The sequence below is a fragment of the Scylla paramamosain genome, unplaced genomic scaffold (genome assembly GCF_035594125.1).
Source record: "Scylla paramamosain isolate STU-SP2022 unplaced genomic scaffold, ASM3559412v1 Contig86, whole genome shotgun sequence".
In the NCBI taxonomy this organism is placed as follows: domain Eukaryota; kingdom Metazoa; phylum Arthropoda; class Malacostraca; order Decapoda; family Portunidae; genus Scylla; species Scylla paramamosain.
Genome location: NW_026973751.1, coordinates 307,501 through 330,266, shown reverse-complemented (window position 1 = coordinate 330,266; position 22,766 = coordinate 307,501). Strand labels below are relative to the sequence as shown.

Below are 22,766 nucleotides of genomic sequence, written 5' to 3'. Positions count from 1 at the left end.
TGAAGGTTTAGTATATAATCGTGAATTGGAAAAATACTTTTCTTGGAGGTTTTTAGTATATAATCGTAAATTGGAAAAATACTTTACTTTTAAAAAATCTTACAGTAAGTCCACATAAAAGTTAGCATACATTTATATGAAAATGTTACAAACATTTATATGAAAATGAGAGAAAAGATACTCAGTGATGTTATATATAGTGCATGACTTGTAGTGGGGATAACACTTGTATTGTCACTCTGGAAAGTCACACATTAACACCAAAAGCAATCAAGGAAATGCCAACATATATTCCATTTTTCTTTCTTTTTAGTAGATGGTTGCCTTGTGATGAAGGAACTTGCTCAAAAATATTTCCTAAAAATCTAAATGTTCACAAGTGAATGGTGAGTACATTGTGAGAGAAAGATATGAACAGACAGGCAGGCAGGCATTTAAATGTAAATTAAATGTCAGTAACTTTTGGTAATGGTCAAAGAATTAATGTCGTGGAAGCTTGTGTGAAGTCCCTGATGAAAGATAAATATACCAGCCACTGGATTCACAAAACTCAACAGGATGACCCCCCCCCCCACCCATTGTAGTATTTGCTGGACTGGTAATTCCTTCTTCCATACTCATCACTCTCCTTCTCAGACCTGTACTTCCTCTTCTCGCTATCCCTTCTGCTGTCATCATGATCTCTGTGGTCACTGACAAACCTCCCTTGCCTGTAGTCAGAATATTCCCTCCTGTGATCCCTGTAATTCCCACGATCCCTATAATTCCCATGACCTCTGTACTCCCCTTGATCCCTGCAGCCTCCTTCCTTCCTGTAGTCTTGATGCCTAAAGTTGCCTCTGCACTGTCTGTTGCGGTCAAATCTGTCAGCAGGGAGTATTGGCGGCTTAGGCAGGCTCTTCTTGCAGTGCTGGAACATATCAAATACTGGTCATTTCATAGACAAGGAGACAAGGAACTGCTATAGAGTAGAGAGGAGGGATTCAGGGGATTCTGAACTTTGTTGGGATCTATGTACAGTAGAAACCTCAGTTCACAAATCAAAACAAGTTTTCCCATTTAAATTAATTAAAATACAATTAATCTATTCCAACCTCAGAAACTGCATTTTTATTTATTTATTTATTTATTTATTTATTTATTTTATTTATTTATTTATTTTTTATTTATTTATTTATTTTTTTTTTGACAAATGAAGTTACAGTAACCACAGAAAGGTTTAAGTTTCTTGGACATCAGGCTATATCATGTCATTGATATGAAGGTCAGGTGCCTTCCCAGCTGTTTGACCTTCATGTCATTGATATGAAGGTCAGGTGCCTTCCCAGCTGTTTGACCTGGGAGCCCTTACCTTACTCCATCTCTAAATCACATGCCTTCATAAATTAATTAAGTCTGCCACTTCCTATTTCAACTTTCAGAATGGTTGGAAAGAAAGTTATTTGAGAGGAAAAGACAAAATCTTGCCTTGCACCAGGCCTGGGTTGGCTGGAAGGAAATATTTGAGCATACAAGTCTGTGTAAAATGGGGATTGTTGCACTACTCACGACAGCACATGCTTTCTAAATTCCACCTTGTGTCTGTGATCCAGGAATTCTTGACAACCTCACATCTTATAAGCCTGTCTGTAACAGGTGTGCTCTTTCTTTGGGCATCCAGACAATGGAACATGAGGTGAAATGTAATTGGACAACAGAGCATATACAGTTATGCAGAAAAATCCCTCCTTTACAGTCTTGCTCCAGTATTTCCTTCCAGCCAGTGCATGTTTGGTGCAAGGCGAGATGGTGTCTTTTCTCTCCAATCATTATCATCTTTATAACCATCCTGAAAGTGAAAGTAAAAAGAGGCCAGCTAAATAAGAAGGCATGCAATTTACTAGAGGTGGAATGGGGTAAAGGAGATCCAGGTCTAGCTCCTCTCCAACAGCTGGGAAGGCACCTGACTTGGGTGACTTGCCAGTGTGTGATAATCACAATGTTCACGGCAGGCATGCCAAAACACAACAGTGTGTGTGTGCTTGCCAGCTGAGGGGGTCTGCAGGGTGTTTGTGAATTCACATACAGAAACACTGTTCAAGAACCATGGCAAAAATTGTTAAAAAATATTCGTGAAGTGATTTGTTCATAAACCGAACCGAACGAACCGAGTTACCACTGTACTCGTACGTAGTTTAAGGTGTAGTTGTGTGGTGCACTTCAAAGAAATTAAATTGGAAGAAGAATGTTAGGGCTATGCTTTCAGTGACAGTTAGTGACTGGAAATATTTATATTTAAGAAGGATAATGATGAGCATACTTGAGTGATGCAAGCAGATGAAGAATTGTCAGCGTCAGGGAAGCAGTAAAAATATTGCCTGTGAATGAGAGGAAAAAATAGTGATGTCTGACCAACACCTAATGGAAGGACTTTTTGCAAGTAGATTTTAAGGTGAATGAGAGCAGGAAAACCTGCTAAGTGCTGAACAAGTAAGGTGAAAGGTGACAGAGTAATAGGAGAAGAGAATCACAGGGAGGTGGAAGGATAGAGTAAAATAAGTCCAGCCAGCACATCTTGACATGATTGGTGAGTTGCATGTGGCCAACTAGCATGTTAGTTATTTTTACCACTGTATTCACCACAGAGAAGCTGCATGCCAAAAATACCTACTAAATGGCAATACTCAAGTTCTTCCCACTTGCTTTGATTGACAATAAGGGTCGGTTTTAATTACTTTTCTTGAGAGATATGTGCCTTTTTATGAAGTACCACTTACCTCATCCCATCTGCAGCATTTTGTGATGCATGCATATACAAGTGCACAAAATTTCTCATGATGTCAAAGACTTACACAGAGTGACTGTATGGTACAAATCAGGACTGCATACAAGAAAATGTGCCAGCAAACTGGAGTAAACTGAGTTACAGTATATCACCTGGCTTCTAGGTTTGAGGCTTCTGGAGAGCATGATATGCTCCGCCACTCGCACTGACATCCAGAAGAATCATGGGGTTCTGTTCCTTCAGCTGTCTTGCTCCAATAATGATGGGATTTTCCTCTAACTGCCACTATGTGTCAGCCAAAGTCCCACCACTTAACCTTAGGACGACATACTCCACACAGTGTTTGTGGCAGGAAATATCACACTCCACAACCCTCAAACTTCTGTTCTAATGTGATCTATGGGGGAGTGGGGGTGCTTACAGATGGAATGAATCAACAAAGTGTGTGTGTGTATGTGTGTGTGTGTGTGTGTGTGTGTGTGTGTGTGTGTGTGTGTGTGTGTGTGTGTGTGTGTGTGTGTGTGTATACACACATGCTTTATCTTGGCTATTTTCCTTTGTTGAGACTGCCTGTGAACTGTGCAAATTTTCTCTGCCTGGAGGAAAGATAAAATAAGCTACACACCAAACAGTGTGAACTGATTTGCATGGGTAATATACAATAGCAGCAAACACCCATATTGATCTGGTGGTGGATTACAACCAGTTTTCTTTTTAAAAACTCTTACAGTTCACTTGCTGCTGCTCCCACTGGCCATTGATTGTGTCTAGGTTATGCAGTCATGCCTGCTGATTCACCAGTGGAGACGTGATGCAAGTCAGTGACTTGATATGAAACACAGGCATATGAATGAGTTGTGTAAATAACTGGTCTATTTCTTTACACTATTTTTTTTTTTCTAAAAGTTAATACTTTGATATCATACATTATGTTTTCATATCAACATTTTCAAAATATAGGGGAAGGAGGCGGAGAGCATGCAGGGAGCACAGCTTGCAGATCAGCTTGGCTTCAGCAACTATACTCCCTTGTGACTGAATATCCATCCCAGTGATGTAAAGTAATTTTCATTACTCTAGGCCAGGGGTGTCAAACACGCGGCCCGCGGGCCGCATGCGGCCCGCCACACTACTATGTGCGGCCCGCGGCACGTCTCATATTTCAGTCTTACAGTTGGTCTTTTTACAGGAATGATTAAGCCAGCCAGCCCTTTGCATTTTAAAGTCATTATATAAAGATATAAAGATACTATTATATTTTTTGGGCGGTGATGTTCCTCTGTGGTATAGTAACTCCCAACCTCGTCAAGTGTGTGTGTGTGTGTGTGTGTGTGTGTGTGTGTGTCCGGCTCGCCGCCACCCGCCAACATTCTCTCTCTCTCTCTCTCTCTCTCTCTCTCTGTGTGTGTGTGTGTGTGTGTTATTGTTAAAAGTATTTTTCTTAATTAAAGTAAGTGATTGCAAACACAATGTCACCAGCAGGAACTTTACCATCTGCTTCAAGTTTTCTATCGTGTTTTGTAGTGAATGAATTATTCTCATATATTTTTACGTAAATCATGTGACCATTTCGTCTCGTCGACTGCGTTCCAAAGCCAGTGACTATAGGTGACGAGAATACACGTAGTCGTACGGGCCCTGCTCCGTAATATACATGTATTAGACGTGACCATAACTCGTCATTCCTCCGTCTCACCGAGAATCGGCCTTTGACTTCAGTCCTGCTTTGTCCTTCGAGAGCGTCACAGCGTCAGATTTTGGTGTGACTCTTACTGCATATCATCTCATCATGATTTCCAAGAAGCGAACAGTTACTGAAGAACATCGTGTGATGCAGGAAAAGTGGAAAATATCTTACTTTTTTGCTGAAGTGAATGGAAAACCAACTTGTTTGATTTGCAACCAAATTATAGCGGTGTCAAAAGAATATAACATTCGGCGACATTACACAAGCACTCATGCTTCAAAGTATGATGTGTATAGTGGAAAACTTCATGAAGAAAAAGTAAAGACGCTAGAACAGTCTCTCAAAAGGCAGCAGTCAGTGTATCAGCGTGTTCATGAAGCCAGTGACACTGCAGTACGGGCAAGTTATAGGATTGCACGGGAAATAGCTGTGTCATCGAAACCATTTTCAGAAGGGGACTTTATAAAGAAATGCGTGATGATGGCCGCAGAAGATATTTGCCCTGAAAAACGTAGATCATTTGCAAACATAAGCCTTTCAAGAAAATACAGTTGCAGAAAGAGTAAATGAACTGTCAGAAAATCTTAATAGTCAGCTCAAAGAAAAAGTTGCTAAATTTGTAGCATTTTCTGTAGCAATCGATGAAAGTACAGACATTACTGACATAGCTCAACTAGCAGTGTTCATACGTGGTGTTGATGAAAATATGCAGGTAACTGAAGAATTTGTGGAATTAGTACCAATGAAAGGAACAACAACAGGGGATGATATATTTGTGAGTTTGACTGGTGCACTTGATAGGATAGGTGTTGACTGGAAGAAAACTGTGAGTCTGACAACAGATGGAGCATCTCAAATGGTTGGTAGAAAGGCTGGCGTGACAGCAAAGTTAAAGGAAAAACTACTCACCCTGAATTCAGACCATCAAATTCACAGTGTTCATTGCATAATTCACAGGGAAGTGCTTTGCAGTAAAATATTAAAGATGGATCACGTTATGGATGTTGTTGTCAAGGCAGTAAACTTTATACGAGCGCGAGGTCTGAACCACAGACAGTTCAACTGCCTATTGGAGGAAACTCACTCTCACGGTCTGCCTTATCACACTGATGTTCGTTGGTTAAGCCGGGGAATTGTGCTGAAGCGCTTTTATGAATTAAGAAGTGAAATACAAAGTTTCATGCATAACAAAGGAAGAAATGTCCAGGAACTGAAAGACTATGATTGGCTTCAAGATTTAGCCTTCATGGTAGATATGACAGAACACTTGAATTTGCTCAATACAAGACTGCAAGGTCGCAATAAATTGGTGACAGACATGCATGAGTCCATTCGTGCTTTTGAGGTGAAGCTCAAACTTTTTGAACGTCAACTAGCAGCGAATAATGCTGCACACTTTCCTACACTGAAATCATTGCAAAGCACACCTGAGTTTCGTGGAATTATCAGCAGAGAAAAGTACTGCAACATGATTTCCAAGTTACTGAACGAATTTGGAGAAAGATTTGCAGACTTAAAGAACCTTGAGAGTGATTTCTCGATCTTTCGAAATCCTTTCGCTGCAAATCCTGATGAGACACCAGAGGATATTCAGTTAGAACTAATTGATCTTCAGTGCGATTCTGCGTTGAAGGAAAAGTTCTCAAGTGTTGATATTGGTACATTCTATCAATATGTTGGGCCAAGATATCCTCGAATCAAATGTTTGGCATCAAAGATTATGTCAATGTTCGGCAGTACCTATGTCTGTGAGCAACTCTTCTCACTGATGAACTTGAACAAGTCTGGACTCAGGTCTCGGCTCACTAATGAACACCTCAACTCAACACTGAAAGTAGCCATTGCTCAGTCTCTGGCGCCAAACATAGACGAACTTGTACAGACCAAGAGGTGCCAAGTTTCTGGGAGCAGCACGACCAGGAATTAAGGTAAATGATGCTTCCTTTTCTTTACTGGTTTATCTTTTGGTTACGTGTGTGCAAACGCGAGTGAAGGTAGAATATATTATTATTATTATTATTATTATTATTATTATTATTATTATTATTATTATAATATTACCTATTATTATTATTATTATTATTATTATTATTATTATTATTATTATTATTATTATATAATTACCTATTATTATTATTATTATTATTGTTATTATTATTATTATTATTATTATTATTATTATTATTATTAATATTATTATGGTCATACGTGATTATCTGGCCCGCACATTGAATGTGAAGGTGAAATCTGGCCCCTTGGGATAAATGAGTTTGACACCCCTGCTCTAGGCTGATATCTTAACAAAAGAGGCAGATGAAACAAAGCATCCACACTTGAGCATGCACACACATTAAGCTGATGTCTCAATAAAAAAAGGAAAGCTGAAACAAAGCACCACACATGTGTAACAACAGATGTACACACTACCTCTGTAAACTGGTTATCCTCCTCAGTATAGCGAGAGGCTGCTTCCTCCTCCAGCACAGCCAGAAGCTCGGGGTCGAGAGGCACCATGTCCTCCCCATCTTGTGCCATTGTGCTAATACTGCTGGTGCTTGGAAAGGCCAATGAGGAGTCTGAAACTGAGTGTTTTCATTAATACAGATAGAGGGGAGTCTGGTGAAAGCTGGAAGTACAGTGGAATGTGAACCAGCTGGTATTTAAAAAAAGAATACTGCACTGGTGGCTGACTGAGAGAAGTGAGACATACAGCTGTTATGAGTTAGGTGTGAAAGACAAAGTACTAGGCACAAAGGGAGCAGAATGATGATGTAGCTTTGAATATTATACTGCTTCAGAAGATAAGCAGAAGTAGAATGAAACTGCATGAAAGAAGTATGAAGAGAAAAGGGAGAAATATAGAATTCTTTATACAAGTGGTACCAACAGCACTGTGTGGGGCTGCAGCATGTAATGTGAGAGCAGGTGAGAGAAGGAAATGAACTGTAATAGAGATGGTGTCTGCAAAACACATGTGGAAATAATACACCTGACCTGGATCAAGTGAGGAATGAGAAAAAGCAATGAAAAGCTGGAAGAGGCAACCAATGCTACAAATTATATTGTGTAAAGCTGCTCACTGTAAAAGTAGATTGAATCTTGTTGCCTCTAGTGTTTATCTTCAGCCTGCTTCAATAGGGAGACTAACTGCCTCTGTGTTTAGGACACTGCACTGTTCAAAAAGACATAAACACAAAACTGTTATTTGTTAATGATGATTTATTAATATAAATAAAAGATATATACATTTTAATATTTCCAGTCCATTACTTTACTTAATTCATTAAATTTTGTAAGACCAGCTAAGAACAGACACCCCTACAAGCTTCCTACCAATATCTCTTCAACCCCCAAATATGGTGTCCAAATCTATTAAGAGAGAGAGAGAGAGAGAGAGAGAGAGAGAGAGAGAGAGAGAGAGAGAGAGAGAGAGAGAGAGAGAGAGAGAGAGAGAGAGAGAGAGAGTCTTGGAATTATAAAGTTGGCAGCAAAAACAATGACAAAATTTTCAAGTGTCAATCAACATCTGCATGCCATCCAATCACTGTATCACTTAGCCTTGATCTCGGGTGATTAAAAACGATCACAAGGAAAACAATAATAATTTAGTATTACCCCTTAAGAAAATTGCAGAAACAAACATATCACTCATGTAAACTCACTCATGTGCTTCTTCGATGGACCACATGCCCCTCCTTTTTTTATTTATTTTTTGTTTATTTGTTTTCATGATTTATCTAAAGGATAATAGCTAGATATTATTACTGTTTCTTTATTCATATATATATATATTTTAAATTAGCTTAGGGCAAAGCTGACCAAAAAGGTGATTACAAATATTTTTAGTGCAAAATTTTAGGTGATGGCAAGATTTAAGGGTGCACCATTAAAAGAAGGAAGGAGGCAGCAGGCACAGCTTCTACATCAGCTATGCATACACCAACTGCAGTTACTTGGACACACTGCAAACTGAATGCAAACTGAACACAACTCCAACAAGATAGAAGCAAACATTCTGACCACTACAACATCATACTTCAAAGGTAAATATTAGCTAATAAATTCTGTTCCAACTTTTGCATACTTACATTTCTCAGTGACCAGTTTCTCTAGAATGAGTCCATAGAAACCCTCCAAGGAAGCTTTGAAGTGGGTTGTGCTGGCTTTGCTTTCTGGTTCAAATATCCTGGAAAAGAAAAAAAAAGCAGTCAGGTGGATCTGGTCTCTGGTTCAAGGAAAATCAGTTCATATCAACTAACTCTGGTTTCTGGTTCAAATATCATCTAATGGAAAATAAGCTATCAGCTAACTTTGGTATCTGACTCAAATATCATGTAAAGGAAAAAAGTATCAGTCTTGCACCACTGAGAAACACTGACTGATAGAAGAAGTGTTCAGAAAACTTTACACCCACAATGACAACTGGAGCAAGGTTCTTCAAAGTAAGGGAGCCTCCCTGCACTATGCACAATAACTGAGCATGTATAACACCAATATAAGTATGGTTGGGTGGCCATTTTTGCTGTGATATCAAAGCACAGAGCACACCACCTCCTCGGTTTGGGTAACCCAAATCACCCGAGTCACCCAAGTCATGCAAAAAGAGCGTCCAGTTGAGAACTGGGTGACCCGGGTAACCCAAGTCACTTAACTTAACGCACCCCTGGTCTCTGACATGGAAGCTGTGGCCATTCCAGGGAAAATCAGCAAAATACCTCATCAGGTCCCCCAACTAGCAGAGACAAAATGCCAGAGGCACCTCTGCTTAGGAGGATCCTGAGGAGGGATTGGAGCAATAGAACAAGATGCAGATATGAGACTGTGATTGGAGGAGCCCAATGGAGAAGAGAGGATGACAACATAAGCAGAAGGATTAGAGGTCAGGAACAAACACATAACTAACAAAACACATGTTTGAGTGCAGCTCACCTCTCCCACTCCTGAGCAGCCTGACCTCCTGACAGTCACCAAGTCAAAAGCAAGGTCAGCAGGGTTCCTGAGGGTCTGGACCATGAGGTGGGGGTGTCCCAGGATGGTCACCAGCTGGGATGCCTCAGACAGTGGAATGGAGATGTTTACAAAGTTATCCCATGAGTTCTCTGTGAGTTTGGCACCACAGGAGCAACACAACACATAGTCTGTGAGGAACACCAGTTGTTAACACCACCCAGGAACACCACCACTCACCAGTCAAAAATCATGGTCAGTACTCATTATCCTAAGAGACATTCCATTTTACCAGTCAAATACATAAAGTCACCCATGACGCACCTTCAATCACCAGTCACCAGTCACACTCCTCAGGCACCACTCATCAATCAAGATCCTCATCATTACTCACTATCCTAAATGACATCCTAAGTCACCAGTCTACTCTGAAATTCTTAGTCACCAGTCTCCAGTCAATAGTTAATAGTCTGACATTCTTAGTCACCATTTTGACATTCCCAGACGTCAGTCATCAGTCCAGTGATTATTACTATGACTGTCACTTGAGACCCTCTTATGAACAGAATGCATGCATCAAAATGTCTTCATGTGAAACGTCACTTAGTGCAGAAAGGCATTAAAAACATTTTCAATTTACAGGAAAGATTCACATGTAAGAGCAGGAATCAAAGATGAACATGAACACGCTTTACAAAATACTGGAATGGTAGCAATGTTCCCTTCCACAGTAGGTTGACCAGGTAATGAATGTGTTACACAAGGCTGTGATATCATTCCATACATACAGGAAATTCTTTACAAAAGAGAGGACTTTACTTTGGAGAGTGCTTCACTAAATATAATGAGCTCATTACTCTCACTTCAAAAGCCAGTGAGGCTTATTTCGTGAAAAGACAAAGGCAAAAATTCTTTCATCTATTTAATTTACTTAAACTAAGATAGAAAATATATTCTGTCCTTTTTCAGTAACAATAAGAAACACTAGTCTTTAGTAATTCCTAGTGAAGGAGAGTCACTGCACTACTACTGGGACGACTCAACCACAAGAGGCATCATGATTCCAGTTTTCATTTTCAATATTATGTTTCATTTTCAATGTTATCCTTGACTTGAATTATTGCTGACACATTTTTGTTTCCAGAAGGTTTAATACTCCGTTTTCCTGTTGATATGAAAAAAAAAAAACTGTTTGGGGAAAGTTTAATTAATATGGTGATAGAAAATATCTTAAATATATTTGAGGAAGTGTCAAGAACATTATGAGAGCACCAGTCAGCAGCCACATTAGAAGGGAAAGAGGCTCAGGGTGTGACTTCCAGATCACCTCGGCCTGCACTGACTGTAAATATAGCAGGATTTAAATCCCTACAAGACATTTAACCATGTAAGACAACTATACTCTATTCAAGAAATTTATAAATACATTCCCTCCTACTAGGTGGTGGTATGTCAGGCTCTGGACTCATCTCTACTGGCTGATGACTTCCTGGACCATGGTGGAAGATTTACCCTGAATTTGGTGACTTTCAGGCACTGTCTTCCACAGCCTCCCACAGCCCAAACACCTCGATAATTCCCTTATTAATTCTTACACCTCCATAATTTCTTCTTCTTGATATCTTTTCCCTAGTCTCTATAGAGTCATTGTTCTTGCCAGCTCTCCTCCAAGCATAGTCATATATATTTTCCTTTGACAATTGTTTCTGTCTCAAGTCCTCCCTTACACAGTCTATCCATATAAGGTTTAGTTTTCCTCTTGCTCTCCTGCCTTGCACCTCTATCTCCATCACACTTCTCCTGACATATGACTCTTTCCTTCTCTTCACATGGCTAAAACACTGCAGCTTTTTTCCCTGTGTCCTTTGAAACGTCTCCACTAGTTTTACATTTTCTTCATATCCAAGCTCCAAATTATTGACCCATGTATCTATCTGTCCATATACCAGGTTGGCAATCCCACACAGGGTGGCCCAGACAAAGCACCATCCACTCATACACACATCATTCACACTCTTAGTCCTATCAGCCCCTAATGGAGAGGCTATTCACCTAATATAGTATAAAATAACTATAACAATCTCAGTCCCACATAATCAGTTGGCTTGGTGCTTCAAACACAGAATATTAAACCAACAGGAATGAAGGAGTAAACGAGATGAAAAGATAATGATAAAAGATGTCTCTACTCTCTTCCTCCCTCAGGTCTTTACTTAGGGGATATAACAAGGATGACATGAGCAAAATCCTTAGGTTCAGTGATCAGGATAGGACAAGAAATAGTGGGTTCAAGCTTGATAAAGCTAGCTTTAAATGAGATACAAAGGAAAAAGTTTTCAAATATAGTGGTTGATGAATAGAATAGACTCAGTAATCTGGTTGTTAGTGCTGAGTCGTTAGGAAGCTTTAAAAGAAAACTAAACAAACTTGTGGATGGGGGAGATGGGTGGAAATAGGCAGGCATGTTTCATACAGGGATTGTCATGTTAAGGACTGATGGCTGCCTGCAGCTTCCCCTATTTTCTTATGGCTGTTAATGTCCTGTCAATATGGAGCTTTTAAAAGAAGACCAAATAAATTTAGGTATGAGGATGATAGGTAGAAATCAGAAGGCATTTCTAACAGGAAATGCCAATTGTGGGTTGACAGATTCTTGCAGCTTCCCTTGTATTCTTATGTTCCCATGTACTCATCCTCCATCCTCTTAAAGTTGTGAAGGAGTTCCTGCAGGCAAGACTCAGCATTGGGGGAGTCCATCTTATTCACCACAAGGAGTGCTGGCTTACTCAGCAGGTCAGGTGAATACAGCTCCAACTCCTGTGTGTACAGGTGTGGAGGAGTAACTACAAAGGAATATAAATGAAGGTAAAAGAGCAGCAGATTTCTTGGCCCTTATGAGACTTTGTGGTAAGGTACAAAGGAACAGGAAAAAAAGAGCAGCGGATTTCTTGGCCCTCATGACGATGCTTGTGATAAGGTACAAATGAACTCAAAAGAGGATAAAGAGTAGCAGATCTGTTGGCCTTTTTTTTTTTTTTTTGTGGGGAGGTGTTTGTCATAAACTACACTAATTAAAGTAAAGATGAAGACAGTGTGTGTGTGTGTGTGTGTGTGTGTGTGTGTGTGTGTGTGTGTGTGTGTGTGTGTGTGTGTGTGTGTTTGAGTGAAGGGTAAGTACATGACAGGCTGTCCCTGTGATGTCATGCCTTGGGGCATCATGCAGACTCTGAGACACTGGTCTGGAGACAGGATGTGGCAGGATGAATCAACCAGGAGAGGGTTTCACAGGAGATCACGCCTTTGTCAGGATTCACAGAAACATGAGTCTGACACGTTACCACTCAGGCCGAGGTGGTCATCATGACCTGAGTGGATTTTGGTCAACCGACTGTCCTGTCACTGCCACAAAGACTCAGTTTCCAACATGACTCAAACTTGGGATCACAAATTCACATCCATGCGTTTACCAGCAGGGTGTGTCTGACAACCCCAAGGAAGCCACAAGCCAGGCACTCATTGTAGGCTAGATGTCAACACTGTACAGAGTTTCCCCAAGTTATGGTGGAGTTCTGTTCCAACACCAAGTCATAAATTGACAAAAACAGAATCAAAACTAAAGCATTTTGTCCACATACAACCATAAATGCACAGAATCAGTATTAAGAGCACTAGCAAATAACTCTCCTATTAGTTAGAATGAGAGTAAAGCTGCCAATCAACACAACACAACAGCAAGTCAAAACTGTAAACACACAGACATCACATTCACGCAAAGTTCCTCAGCCCCACACACCCCTGCAGGGCACTGGGCACCCACACACTCACCCTGTTGACCAGCATGACATTCTCGGTGGGTGAACAGTATGGGGTGTTTGGGTGACAGCCGGAAGCTGTTGATGTCTACCACAAAGAGGAGGAAGTGTGTCCACTCCACGTGGCACAGGAAGCGGTGCCCCATCCCCATGTTGGAGTAGGCACCCTCGATGAGTCCCTGCAGATCAGCGATGGTCAGCCGCCGCATGTCACTGTACTTCACCACACCCAGGGTCGGCTGCAGCATCATCGGAGGGAACAAAGTAGTTAGAAATTCAAATGATGAGTTATTTCAAGAAAGCAGCATAAAATTAGGCTTGTAATGTGCTGTTTTGTTTCTCTTCAGTTGATTTTGCATTTTGTGTTTGTCTGATATGTTGTATCTGTACTATTTTAATAATAATAATAATAATAATAATAATAATAATAATAATAATAATAATAATAATATATTTATCTATCTATCTATCTATCTATAGTTACAAGTTCCCAGTTAACCAAAGTTGGAATCAGGTCATAAGCTTGGGATGAATTGTGGCTGGCCAATGGAAATGTACATGCCAGGCCCAGGTGGGCTTAACCTAGGCACAGGCCGGAGGTAAAGCTGACAGACATTCTTGGTCGGCTGTAGTGAGCTGTGTTGTGCCTCTGCTTGGGACTGCTACACTCTATGCAGTGGATAAGTACAGTTTTCATGATACTTGTCTTGGTTTATTCAGTGAGAGCAGTTATGTTATTTAATGCTGTTTTGTGGTGGTGGTTTTGGTGAAGTGCTTTGTGGTTTGTCAGTGATTATCAACCATTGTGAGTTTATGGTGTATGTTATTATTTCCTGTTGGAGGGAGGAGTGTATTGGTGACAAGTGGAATAACAAGTGACTGTTGCTAGTCTAGTAGTGAATCATGAGAGTACTTGATCTGTTTGTCAGACTGCCGTGATGTAACATCTGCTGGTCTGTCTATCCTTTCATTTTTCAATAGGCAGCTTTGTTTGCTATAAATTGTTCATTATATTAAGGTAAAGTTTACAAGCACTTGACTTCCTTTTGCCCTTGACCTGAGTTATGCAATGGATGATGTTCTTGTCTTAAAGTGAACATAACAAACCTTGAGTCAGGTTATCCAAACTTACTTATTCACTTGGCCAACTGCCTCCATCTCACAATATTATCTATGCTGATAAGGAGAAATAATATGTAATAATAATAATAATAATGATGATAACAATAATAATAATAATCAATCTAAATAAAATTAAATTCATAAAATAAAATAAAATCTACTACTACTACTACTACTACTACTACTACTATATTTCATTGAATTATTTTTTTATATGCTTCTCCTGTCATTAATTCCTGTCTTAAGTTTTATTACATGGCACTAATGATGTTTCTGAAGCAATGACTTGTACCTAAAAGAGTACCTTCTACATAACTTTCATGAGCCCAAGACAGATTAGCAAAGTAGAGGCATGAAGAATATTCATAGTGAAGCTTGTCTAGTCTTGGGAATGGTTCTATGTTTCCTTGAGCAGGCTGTGACTCACAGGCAGGGATGAAAATGATGAATTGTGTGAACTATGGCAATACTTCTGCCCTGAAGTGTGGTGACACACACACAGACAGACATATTCATGGACAGAGAGAGAGAGAGAGAGAGAGAGAGAGAGAGAGAGAGAGAGAGAGAGAGAGAGAGAGAGAGAGAGAGAGAGAGAGAGAGAGAGAGAGAGAGAGAGAGAGAGAGAGAGAGAGAGAGTACATATAGAGAAGACATGAAACAGTATAAACTAAAGGCAATGAGCAGTGCAGTCAAAAAATCAAGCAAACATGAGGCAGAGCAAAGTGGAGATGATGTGAACAAGGAGAGAGAGGTGCAGAACACTCACAGGGGTAGCTGGCCACCTTGGGTCTGGCGCTGGAGATGGCCCACAGCAGTGTGGACTTTTTTTTTTTTTTTTTAATGTAGGAGGGACACTGGCCAAGGGCAACAAAAATCCAATAAAAAAAAATGGCCACTGAAATGCCAGTCCCATAAAAGGATCAAAGCAGTAGTCAAAAATTGATGAATAAGTGTCTTGAAACCTCCCTCTTGAAGGAATTCAAGTCATAGGAAGGTGGAAATACAGAAGCAGGCAGGGAGTTCCAGAGTTTACCAGAGAAAGGGACGAATGATTGAGAATACTGGTTAACTCTTGCATTAGAGAGGTGGACAGAACAGGGGTGAGAGAAAGAAGAAAGTCTTGTGCAGCGAGGCTGTGGGAGGAAGGGAGGCATACAGTTAGCAAGATCAGAAGAGCAGTTAGCATGAAAATAGCAGTAGAAGACAGCTAGATATGCAACATTGTGGCGGTGAGAGAGAGGCTGAAGACAGTAAGTTAGAGGAGAGGAGTTGATGAGATGAAAAGCTTTTGATTCCACCCTGTCTAGAAGAGCAGTATGAGTGGAACCCCCCGGACATGTGAAGCATACCCCATACATGGACAGATAAGGCCCTTGTACAGAGTTAGCAGCTGAGGGATGAGAAAAACTGGCGGAGACGTCTCAGAATACCTAACTTCATAGAGGCTGTTTTAGCTAGAGATGAGATGTGAAGTTTCCAGTTCAGATTATAAGTAAAGGACAGACCGAGGATGTTCAGTGTAGAAGAGGGGGGCAATTGAGTGTCACTGAAGAAAAGGGGATAGTTGTCTGGAAGGTTATGTCGAGTTGAAAGATGGAGGAATTGAGTTTTTGAGGCATTGAACAATACCAAGTTTGCTCTGCCCCAATCAGAAATTTTAGAAAGATCAGAAGTCAGGCGTTCTGTGGCTTCCCTGCGTGAAATGTTTACCTCCTGAAGGGTTGGACGTCTATGAAAAGATGTGGAAAAGTGCAGGGTGGTATCATCAGCGTAGGAGTGGATAGGACAAGAAGTTTGGTTTAGAAGATCATTAATGAATAATAAGAAGAGTGGGTGACAGGACAGAACCCTGAGGAACACCACTGTTCCTCAGGCTTCCCTAATGCTGTTGCCAGCGTTAGAGAAGCCCACCAGACCCACATCAGCCAACAGCTTCAGTTTCAGCTTCACAATGTGTCCCTGTGGATGCGAGAACATAGGAACATGAGAACACATCATCAAAAAGGGGTAGTGCAAGAAGCCAGCAGGTTTGTACATAGTTTTTCTCACCCCCACAGCTGCTAACTTTGCACAGGTGCCTTATCTGTCCATGCACACTGTACATTTCGCATGTATGAGAGGGGATTTCCATTTCAAGACACTTGTCCTCCAATTATTGATGATCCTTTTTGACCTCTCTTTAGGGACTGGCATTCTAGTGAGCCTTTTTTTTTCTTTTTAACCTTTTGTTGCTGTTGGCCAGTGCCCCACTTACATGAAAATCAATCAATCAATAAATAAATAAGCCAAGGAAGTGCCAGTGTTCCTGATGTCCCACCAGTACCCACCTGTCCCTTCTGCCCATTGTACTGGTTGCTGGGGTTGCTGCTCTGCCCACCTCAAGCCACCAACACCTTGTCTCCTGCACAGTTTATCTCACCTGAAAAAAAAAAAAAAAAAAGGAAGAAAAGATAAAAATTACACCTTAACTTAGGGAAATATTTCTACTGATTACAGCTTAACCATCCTACACACACACACACATACACACATACACACTAACAAATGATTACTGAATCCATTCCATTCATCCACCAGTCTATTTCAGAACCAATTCTTTCCTGTCAATAAAAAAAATTCTCCTAACAAGAGATCAAAGAGAAAATAAAGACAGGGTGAAAAAGGAAAAGGGTGAGAGTGCCATCAGGAAAAAGGTGAGAGTGGCATCCTCACCCAGCAATTTCTGGTGCTGCTCGAGCCAGACAGTGGTGCCGGTAGGGACAGGAATGGTCAGCTCAGTGCCAGCCTCCCCACAGATGCGATACTTGCGACTGTCCATGCCAGCTGCCCCCAACCCACCGCTGGTCTGGCCGAGCCTTGCGCAGCTTCAGCAGACTGTGGCCTGTGAGGGAAAGAGACAGACAGAGAGAACAGGGTAAGAGGGATATGGTCTGTGAGAAGGAGAGCAGGGTGAGAAGTGGTCTGTGAGAGGGAGAGCAGGGTGAGAAGTGGTCTGTGAGAGGGAGAGCAGGGTGAGAAGTGGTCTATGAGAGGGTGAGTAGAATGAGAAGTGGTCTATGAGAGGGAGAGCAGGGTGAGAAGTGGTCTGTGAGAGGGAGAGCAGGTGAGAAGTGGTCTGTGAGAGGGAGAGCAGGGTGAGAAGTGGTCTGTGAGAGGGAGAGCAGGTGAGAAGTGGTCTGTGAGAGGGAGAGCAGGGTGAGAAGTGGTCTGTGAGAGGGAGAGCAGGGTGAGAAGTGGTCTGTGAGAGGGAGAGCAGGGTGAAAGTGGTCTGCGAGAGGGAGAGCAGGGTGAGAAGTGGTCTGTCTGAGGGAGAGCAGGGTGAGAAGTGGTCTGTGAGAGGGAGAGCAGGGTGAGAAGTGGTCTATGAGAGGGAGAGCAGAGTGAGAAGTGGTCTGTGAGAGGGAAAGCAGGTGAGAAGTGGTCTGTGAGAGGGAGAGCAGGGTGAGAAGTGGTCTGTGAGAGGGAGAGCAGGGTGAGAAGTGGTCTGTGAGAGGGAGAGCAGGGTGAGAAGTGGTCTGTCTGAGGGAGAGCAGGGTGAGAAGTGGTCTGTGAGAGGGAGAGCAGGGTGAGAAGTGGTCTGTGAGAGGGAGAGCAGGGTGAGAAGTGGTCTGTGAGAGGAAGAGCAGGGTGAGAAGTGGTCTATGAGAGGGTGAGCAGGGTGAGAAGTGGTCTGTGAGAAGGAGAGCAGGGTGAGAAGTGGTCTGTGAGAGGAAGAGCAGGGTGAGAAGTGGTCTATGAGAGGGAGAGCAGGGTGAGAAGTGGTCTGTGAGAGGGAGAGCAGGATGAGAAGTGGTCTGTGTGAGGGAGAGCAGGGTGAGAAGTGATCTGTGAGAGAGAGAGCAGGGTGAGAAGGAAGTTTCCAAGCCTCATTCCCTGTCATAACAAACAGTGTTTAAATGTCATGCCTCACTTCCTGTCATAACAAACGTAGTCTCTCTATGTCATTTCCCATCACAACACACACAGTGTCTCCATGCCTCACCTTCCTTCCCCTCCACATACAGGTCACCCCCTGTGCCACCCACTTCCCTGAGAAGACCTAATACAGTGGGACATGAGAGATACAAGAGGACATGGAAGGAAGATAAAAAAAAGATAGTTACACAAGGAATATGAAAATGAACAGCTTTCCCATCCAGTCCATAGAATGGGATGGGAAAGTACAGAGAATACATCAATCTTTTTAAGGGTTAAACACCATGAGATGCAAAGACAGGACACCACAAGTATAGGTCCCCTCCCATACATTACAACTAGATAAATACAACTACATAAACACACACACACACACACACACACACACACACACACACACAACACACACACACACACACACACAAGGTTTCAAGACACTTGTCCTTCAATTTTTGACTACCCGCTTTGGACCCTTTTATGGGACTGGCATTTCAGTGGCCATTTTTTTTTATTGAATTTTTGTTGCCCTTGGCCAGTGTCCCCTCCTACATAAAACACACACACACACACACACACACACACACACACACAAAAGGGGATCTATTCATGGCATACACTGGAACTCCCTGTCTGCTTCTGTATTTCCTCCTTCCTATGAATTGAACTCTTTCAAGACAAAGGTTTTAAAACATTTATCCTCTCATTCTGACCTTTCTTTTGAGACTGGCACCTCAGTGGTCTTTTTTTCACTATTTATTCCCCTTGGCCTGTGTCTCTCTTACATAAAATAAATAAATAAATAAAATAAAATACATTAATGCAAGGAATGGAAATACTGGACTGGGCAGATACTATGCACTGTGATAGTGTACACTGTGACTGGCTCATGACAGCTGCTGGCCCTGCCTGTTTCACATGGCCAGGGGAGTGAAGCAAGGCAGCTGGTGAGACTGTTCAGGGGTGCAGGGAGACAAAACTTCATGGTTAGGTTTGGAAGTTGAAATATACCGTCAGACTTCATTTAAAATTAAAATTTACTCATGAAAATGGCATCAAACTGTCATACTGTGTTCTGCAACTGGCCAGGCTCAGTTTTACAAGAGCAAGGGTTGATGCCACATACCTTGCTGTCACCAGTCAATAAACACTTCATACACAGTCATTGCTGTTCCGAGGGGAATGATAGAGGGGAGTAGAAGAAAAAGACGCAGGGGAGATATACATGGAAAGTTTGGTGAAGCTGACAAGTGCAAGGATGACAGCAGTGCAGATGATACAAGCTACATAAGACAGACACGAGTAGAGGTCCATAGTTGCTAATGTACTGGAGGATAAGACACTGCAGTAAGGTAAGGTAAGGTAAGGCAAAGCCACTGATGCATGGCAGTTTGAGTGACTTGTTACGGAGCATCCACAGGGGGTGAACCTTCCGAGTTAAACCCAAGTGGTTATAGCGTGGGTGTTCAACTGTACTACTTTTGTGTCATGAGACAGGCATCATGTGTGGCTGTGATATTTAAGAAGTCAGACACCTACCACTGATTGACAAGTAAAAGAATGGTGAAGGCAGCCATTCCAGTTTATCAGAACCTTTTTCTCCATTGAAATTCATCCAAGTAGCTTTCAAAGAAAACATTACTAATTCCTTGGATCCCACACAATTACTTTTAACTTATGCTTGGCCTTTCTCCAGTAAAATACAGATAAACTGATTTTTTAAAGAATCCAGCATTTATTTTTCCTGTGCACATACATTAGCTGCCCATAACAACATTCCACTTTGCTATATATTGCCAGGCTGCCTCAGTCACCTGGCATGGCAGCAATGTAGAAGAGATGCAGCGCTGGCAACTCATACCACCAGGATGCAGGACCCAGCCAGGAGGGACCCACGTTCTCCATCACTGCCCAAAATTTCTTCTTCCCCTTCCCAGCAACACAAAATCTCTTCCTCTTGCCAGCAACACAAATTCTCTTCCTCCTCCTGTACAGCAATACAATACTTTCTCCTCCTCCTCCTCCTCCTGTAATACCATCTTAGTTAATAAGATCCTAATTTTAAGCGTATATTTATCACATTTTATTTTTTATTCAGTACAATATAAATTTAGTCCTAACTGGATTATTAATAAACCATTTATGATTATTATTTGTCAATGCATCAGTGTAGCATCAAAACATTACTACACCCTGCCTGCTCATGTTTGTTTGTTATCAACAAGGAACACAAGTCAGTCCTTTGCTCTGCCAAACATTACTTCCATGGACTGCCATACCTGCACATTTGACAGAGAGAGAGAGAGAGAGAGAGAGAGAGAGAGAGAGAGAGAGAGAGAGAGAGAGAGAGAGAGAGAGAGAGAGAGAGAGAGAGAGAGAGAGAGAGAGAGAGAGAAGGGTGAGTGAATTAGGTTAGTTTAGAAAGCCAAATTCCTGTGATTTTTGCTTCTCCATACGAAAAATTTAATTTCTTTTTTCGTGGCTGTTAGACGGTTCATGTTTCTAATAATACTGTTGTGCCCACCCCTCACTCGGGAAGGCGTGTTATCCACACAGGCACAGGTCAAGAAACTAGAGCAGCGGGGACGCCGGGACAACACACACACACACACACACGAGGCCGGGGCACAGCCGGGGCACAAGGGAAAACACGGGCACTATTTCCTAGGTTTATCGACAAATCCTCTGCAAGTACACTGCTTTAGAAGTTTACAGGGGCACCACAAGCCTCCCAGGGCACGACAGGCACTCAACAGGCAGGGAAACACTTCCAAAACAGGCAGGCACACGCTGGCCTCCTCTCTGGCCACGCGTCTCCCCTCTCTCCCTGTTCCCGCCTCTCCCAGTCTGCCACCTCCACAGTGCTGCCACCCGAACCCATACCCCTGGTATAACAATACCGAAAAAAAAAGAGACTGAGACATGTGTCTGTAAGAGTACTACTTACTCTGACAGCTTCCCTTGCGTCCTTATGTCCTGATAGACGGATGCCTGGAAAAGACACAATCCTCTTTTCTTGTGACCAGTTTGGCCATCCAGTCCTTGCTTCTCAAGTTCAGCTTCTTGTAGGGAAGATTAGTTCATTCAGCGGCGCTTCCTTCATGTTTCTCTTCATTACTGTGTTCCTTGTGTCTTCTCTTTCACTATCTATATAATATGTTTATCTCTCCCAGTGTTTCCCTCCTCACGGCCTGTCAGTCAGGTGATGACGTAAACAAACATTACAGCTGATCGCTGGCACGTGCAAGGGACACAGGAAACCTGCATTTTTCACCCATGACTCGTGTATTTATTGGATCAGACCGTTTTAAAGACGGCATTAAATTATTTATACAACTTGGTCTGCCACAGGTTAATGTACGCTCTGCACCACGCTCTGTATATTGTCACTCTGCCCTTCATTTATTTTTTTTAATCCTAATTTGTTCTGTATTATATTACATTATGTATTTATTTATTCGTTTCTATTTTCTACTTTTTCCCTCATAATTTGTTCTCTATTATATTTCATTTGGTCTCTCTCTCTCTCTCTCTCTCTCTCTCTCTCTCTCTCTCTCTCTCTCTCTCTCTCTCTCTCTCTCAAGAGATAAAAATAAATAAATTAAACAAATTCCTTATTAATTAACATATATTTGTGTGTTTCTTTTCTTTATGATCAAAAATATTTGAAACTTTTGCCTGGGAAATAAATCATTACGAAAACAAACAAGATAGAAAGTAAAGCAAGTTACAAAAATAGGAAATTGATTAAAAAGTTTACAGTTTCTTGAGAATAATATTGAAGTGACATTAGCATTTTCATCTGACAGATACACTGGGTTCAGTTAAGTTAGGCTAGGCTAGATTAGGCTAAATTAGGCTTACAAAACTTTCGTTCTTTAATTTAATTGGTCATTCATTTTATATATAAAATTATTTTATTTATTAATTTTACGTAGGAGAGTCACTGATCAATGGCAACGAGAGGCAGAGAGTTAACTCTTGCAATTGAGAGGAGGACAGAATAGTGGTGATTGATTGACAATACTGGTTAACTCTTGCATTAGAAAGGTGGACAGAATAGGGGTGAGAGAAAGAAGAAAGTCTTGTGCATGTGCTTGTGATAGCGAGAGAGAGGCTGAAGACAGTCAGAGAGAGAGAGAGAGAGAGAGAGAGAGAGAGAGAGAGAGAGAGAGAGAGAGAGAGAGAGAGAGAGAGAGAGAGAGAGAGAGAATGGTACATATTGTTCTCTCCTCTCTCCTTCTCCTCCTCCCTCCAACACTTGAATACCGCATTGCTAATTTACATCAATTTCCTGCTAATTAGGCCAGGTGTGATAATAGTAGCAGTAAAAGTAGGAGTAGTAGTAGTAGTAGTAGTAGTAGTAGTAGTAGTAGTAGTAGTAGTAGTAGTAGTAGTGAAAAAAATTTGATATAAAAAGTACCGTTTTCTTTTTCTTCCATTTCATATAATCACACTCACACACACGTATCGTACGTTAATGGGCAGCCTCTCTCTCTCTCTCTCTCTCTCTCTCTCTCTC

At 41.5% G+C, this 22,766-nt stretch overlaps 1 protein-coding gene across 9 annotated transcripts in view; it reads right to left on the bottom strand.

The window, feature by feature from the left end:
* Window positions 1–70: 70 nt before the first annotated feature.
* The window catches only part of LOC135098836 (uncharacterized), a 101,554-nt gene continuing 78,858 nt past the window's right edge, over window positions 71–22,766 (bottom strand). The window contains exons 1-8 of one of the 9 annotated variants that reach the window (XM_064001238.1): window positions 21,192–21,599; window positions 17,045–17,213; window positions 16,660–16,751; window positions 15,099–16,291; window positions 13,224–13,449; window positions 8,540–8,637; window positions 6,879–7,033; window positions 71–910 (exon numbers count right to left, since the gene is read on the bottom strand). In XM_064001238.1, coding sequence (XP_063857308.1) covers window positions 551–910; window positions 6,879–7,033; window positions 8,540–8,637; window positions 13,224–13,243 — 633 coding nt within the window. In that variant the 5' untranslated portion in view covers window positions 13,244–13,449; window positions 15,099–16,291; window positions 16,660–16,751; window positions 17,045–17,213; window positions 21,192–21,599 and the 3' untranslated portion in view covers window positions 71–550. Of the gene's footprint in view, window positions 911–6,878; window positions 7,034–7,531; window positions 7,624–8,539; window positions 8,638–9,380; window positions 9,590–13,223; window positions 13,450–15,098; window positions 16,292–16,659; window positions 16,752–17,044; window positions 17,214–20,058; window positions 21,108–21,191; window positions 21,622–22,766 lie in introns of those variants that run through there. The other 8 variants (XR_010267416.1, XM_064001237.1, XM_064001240.1 and 5 more) reach the window with 8 other exon arrangements.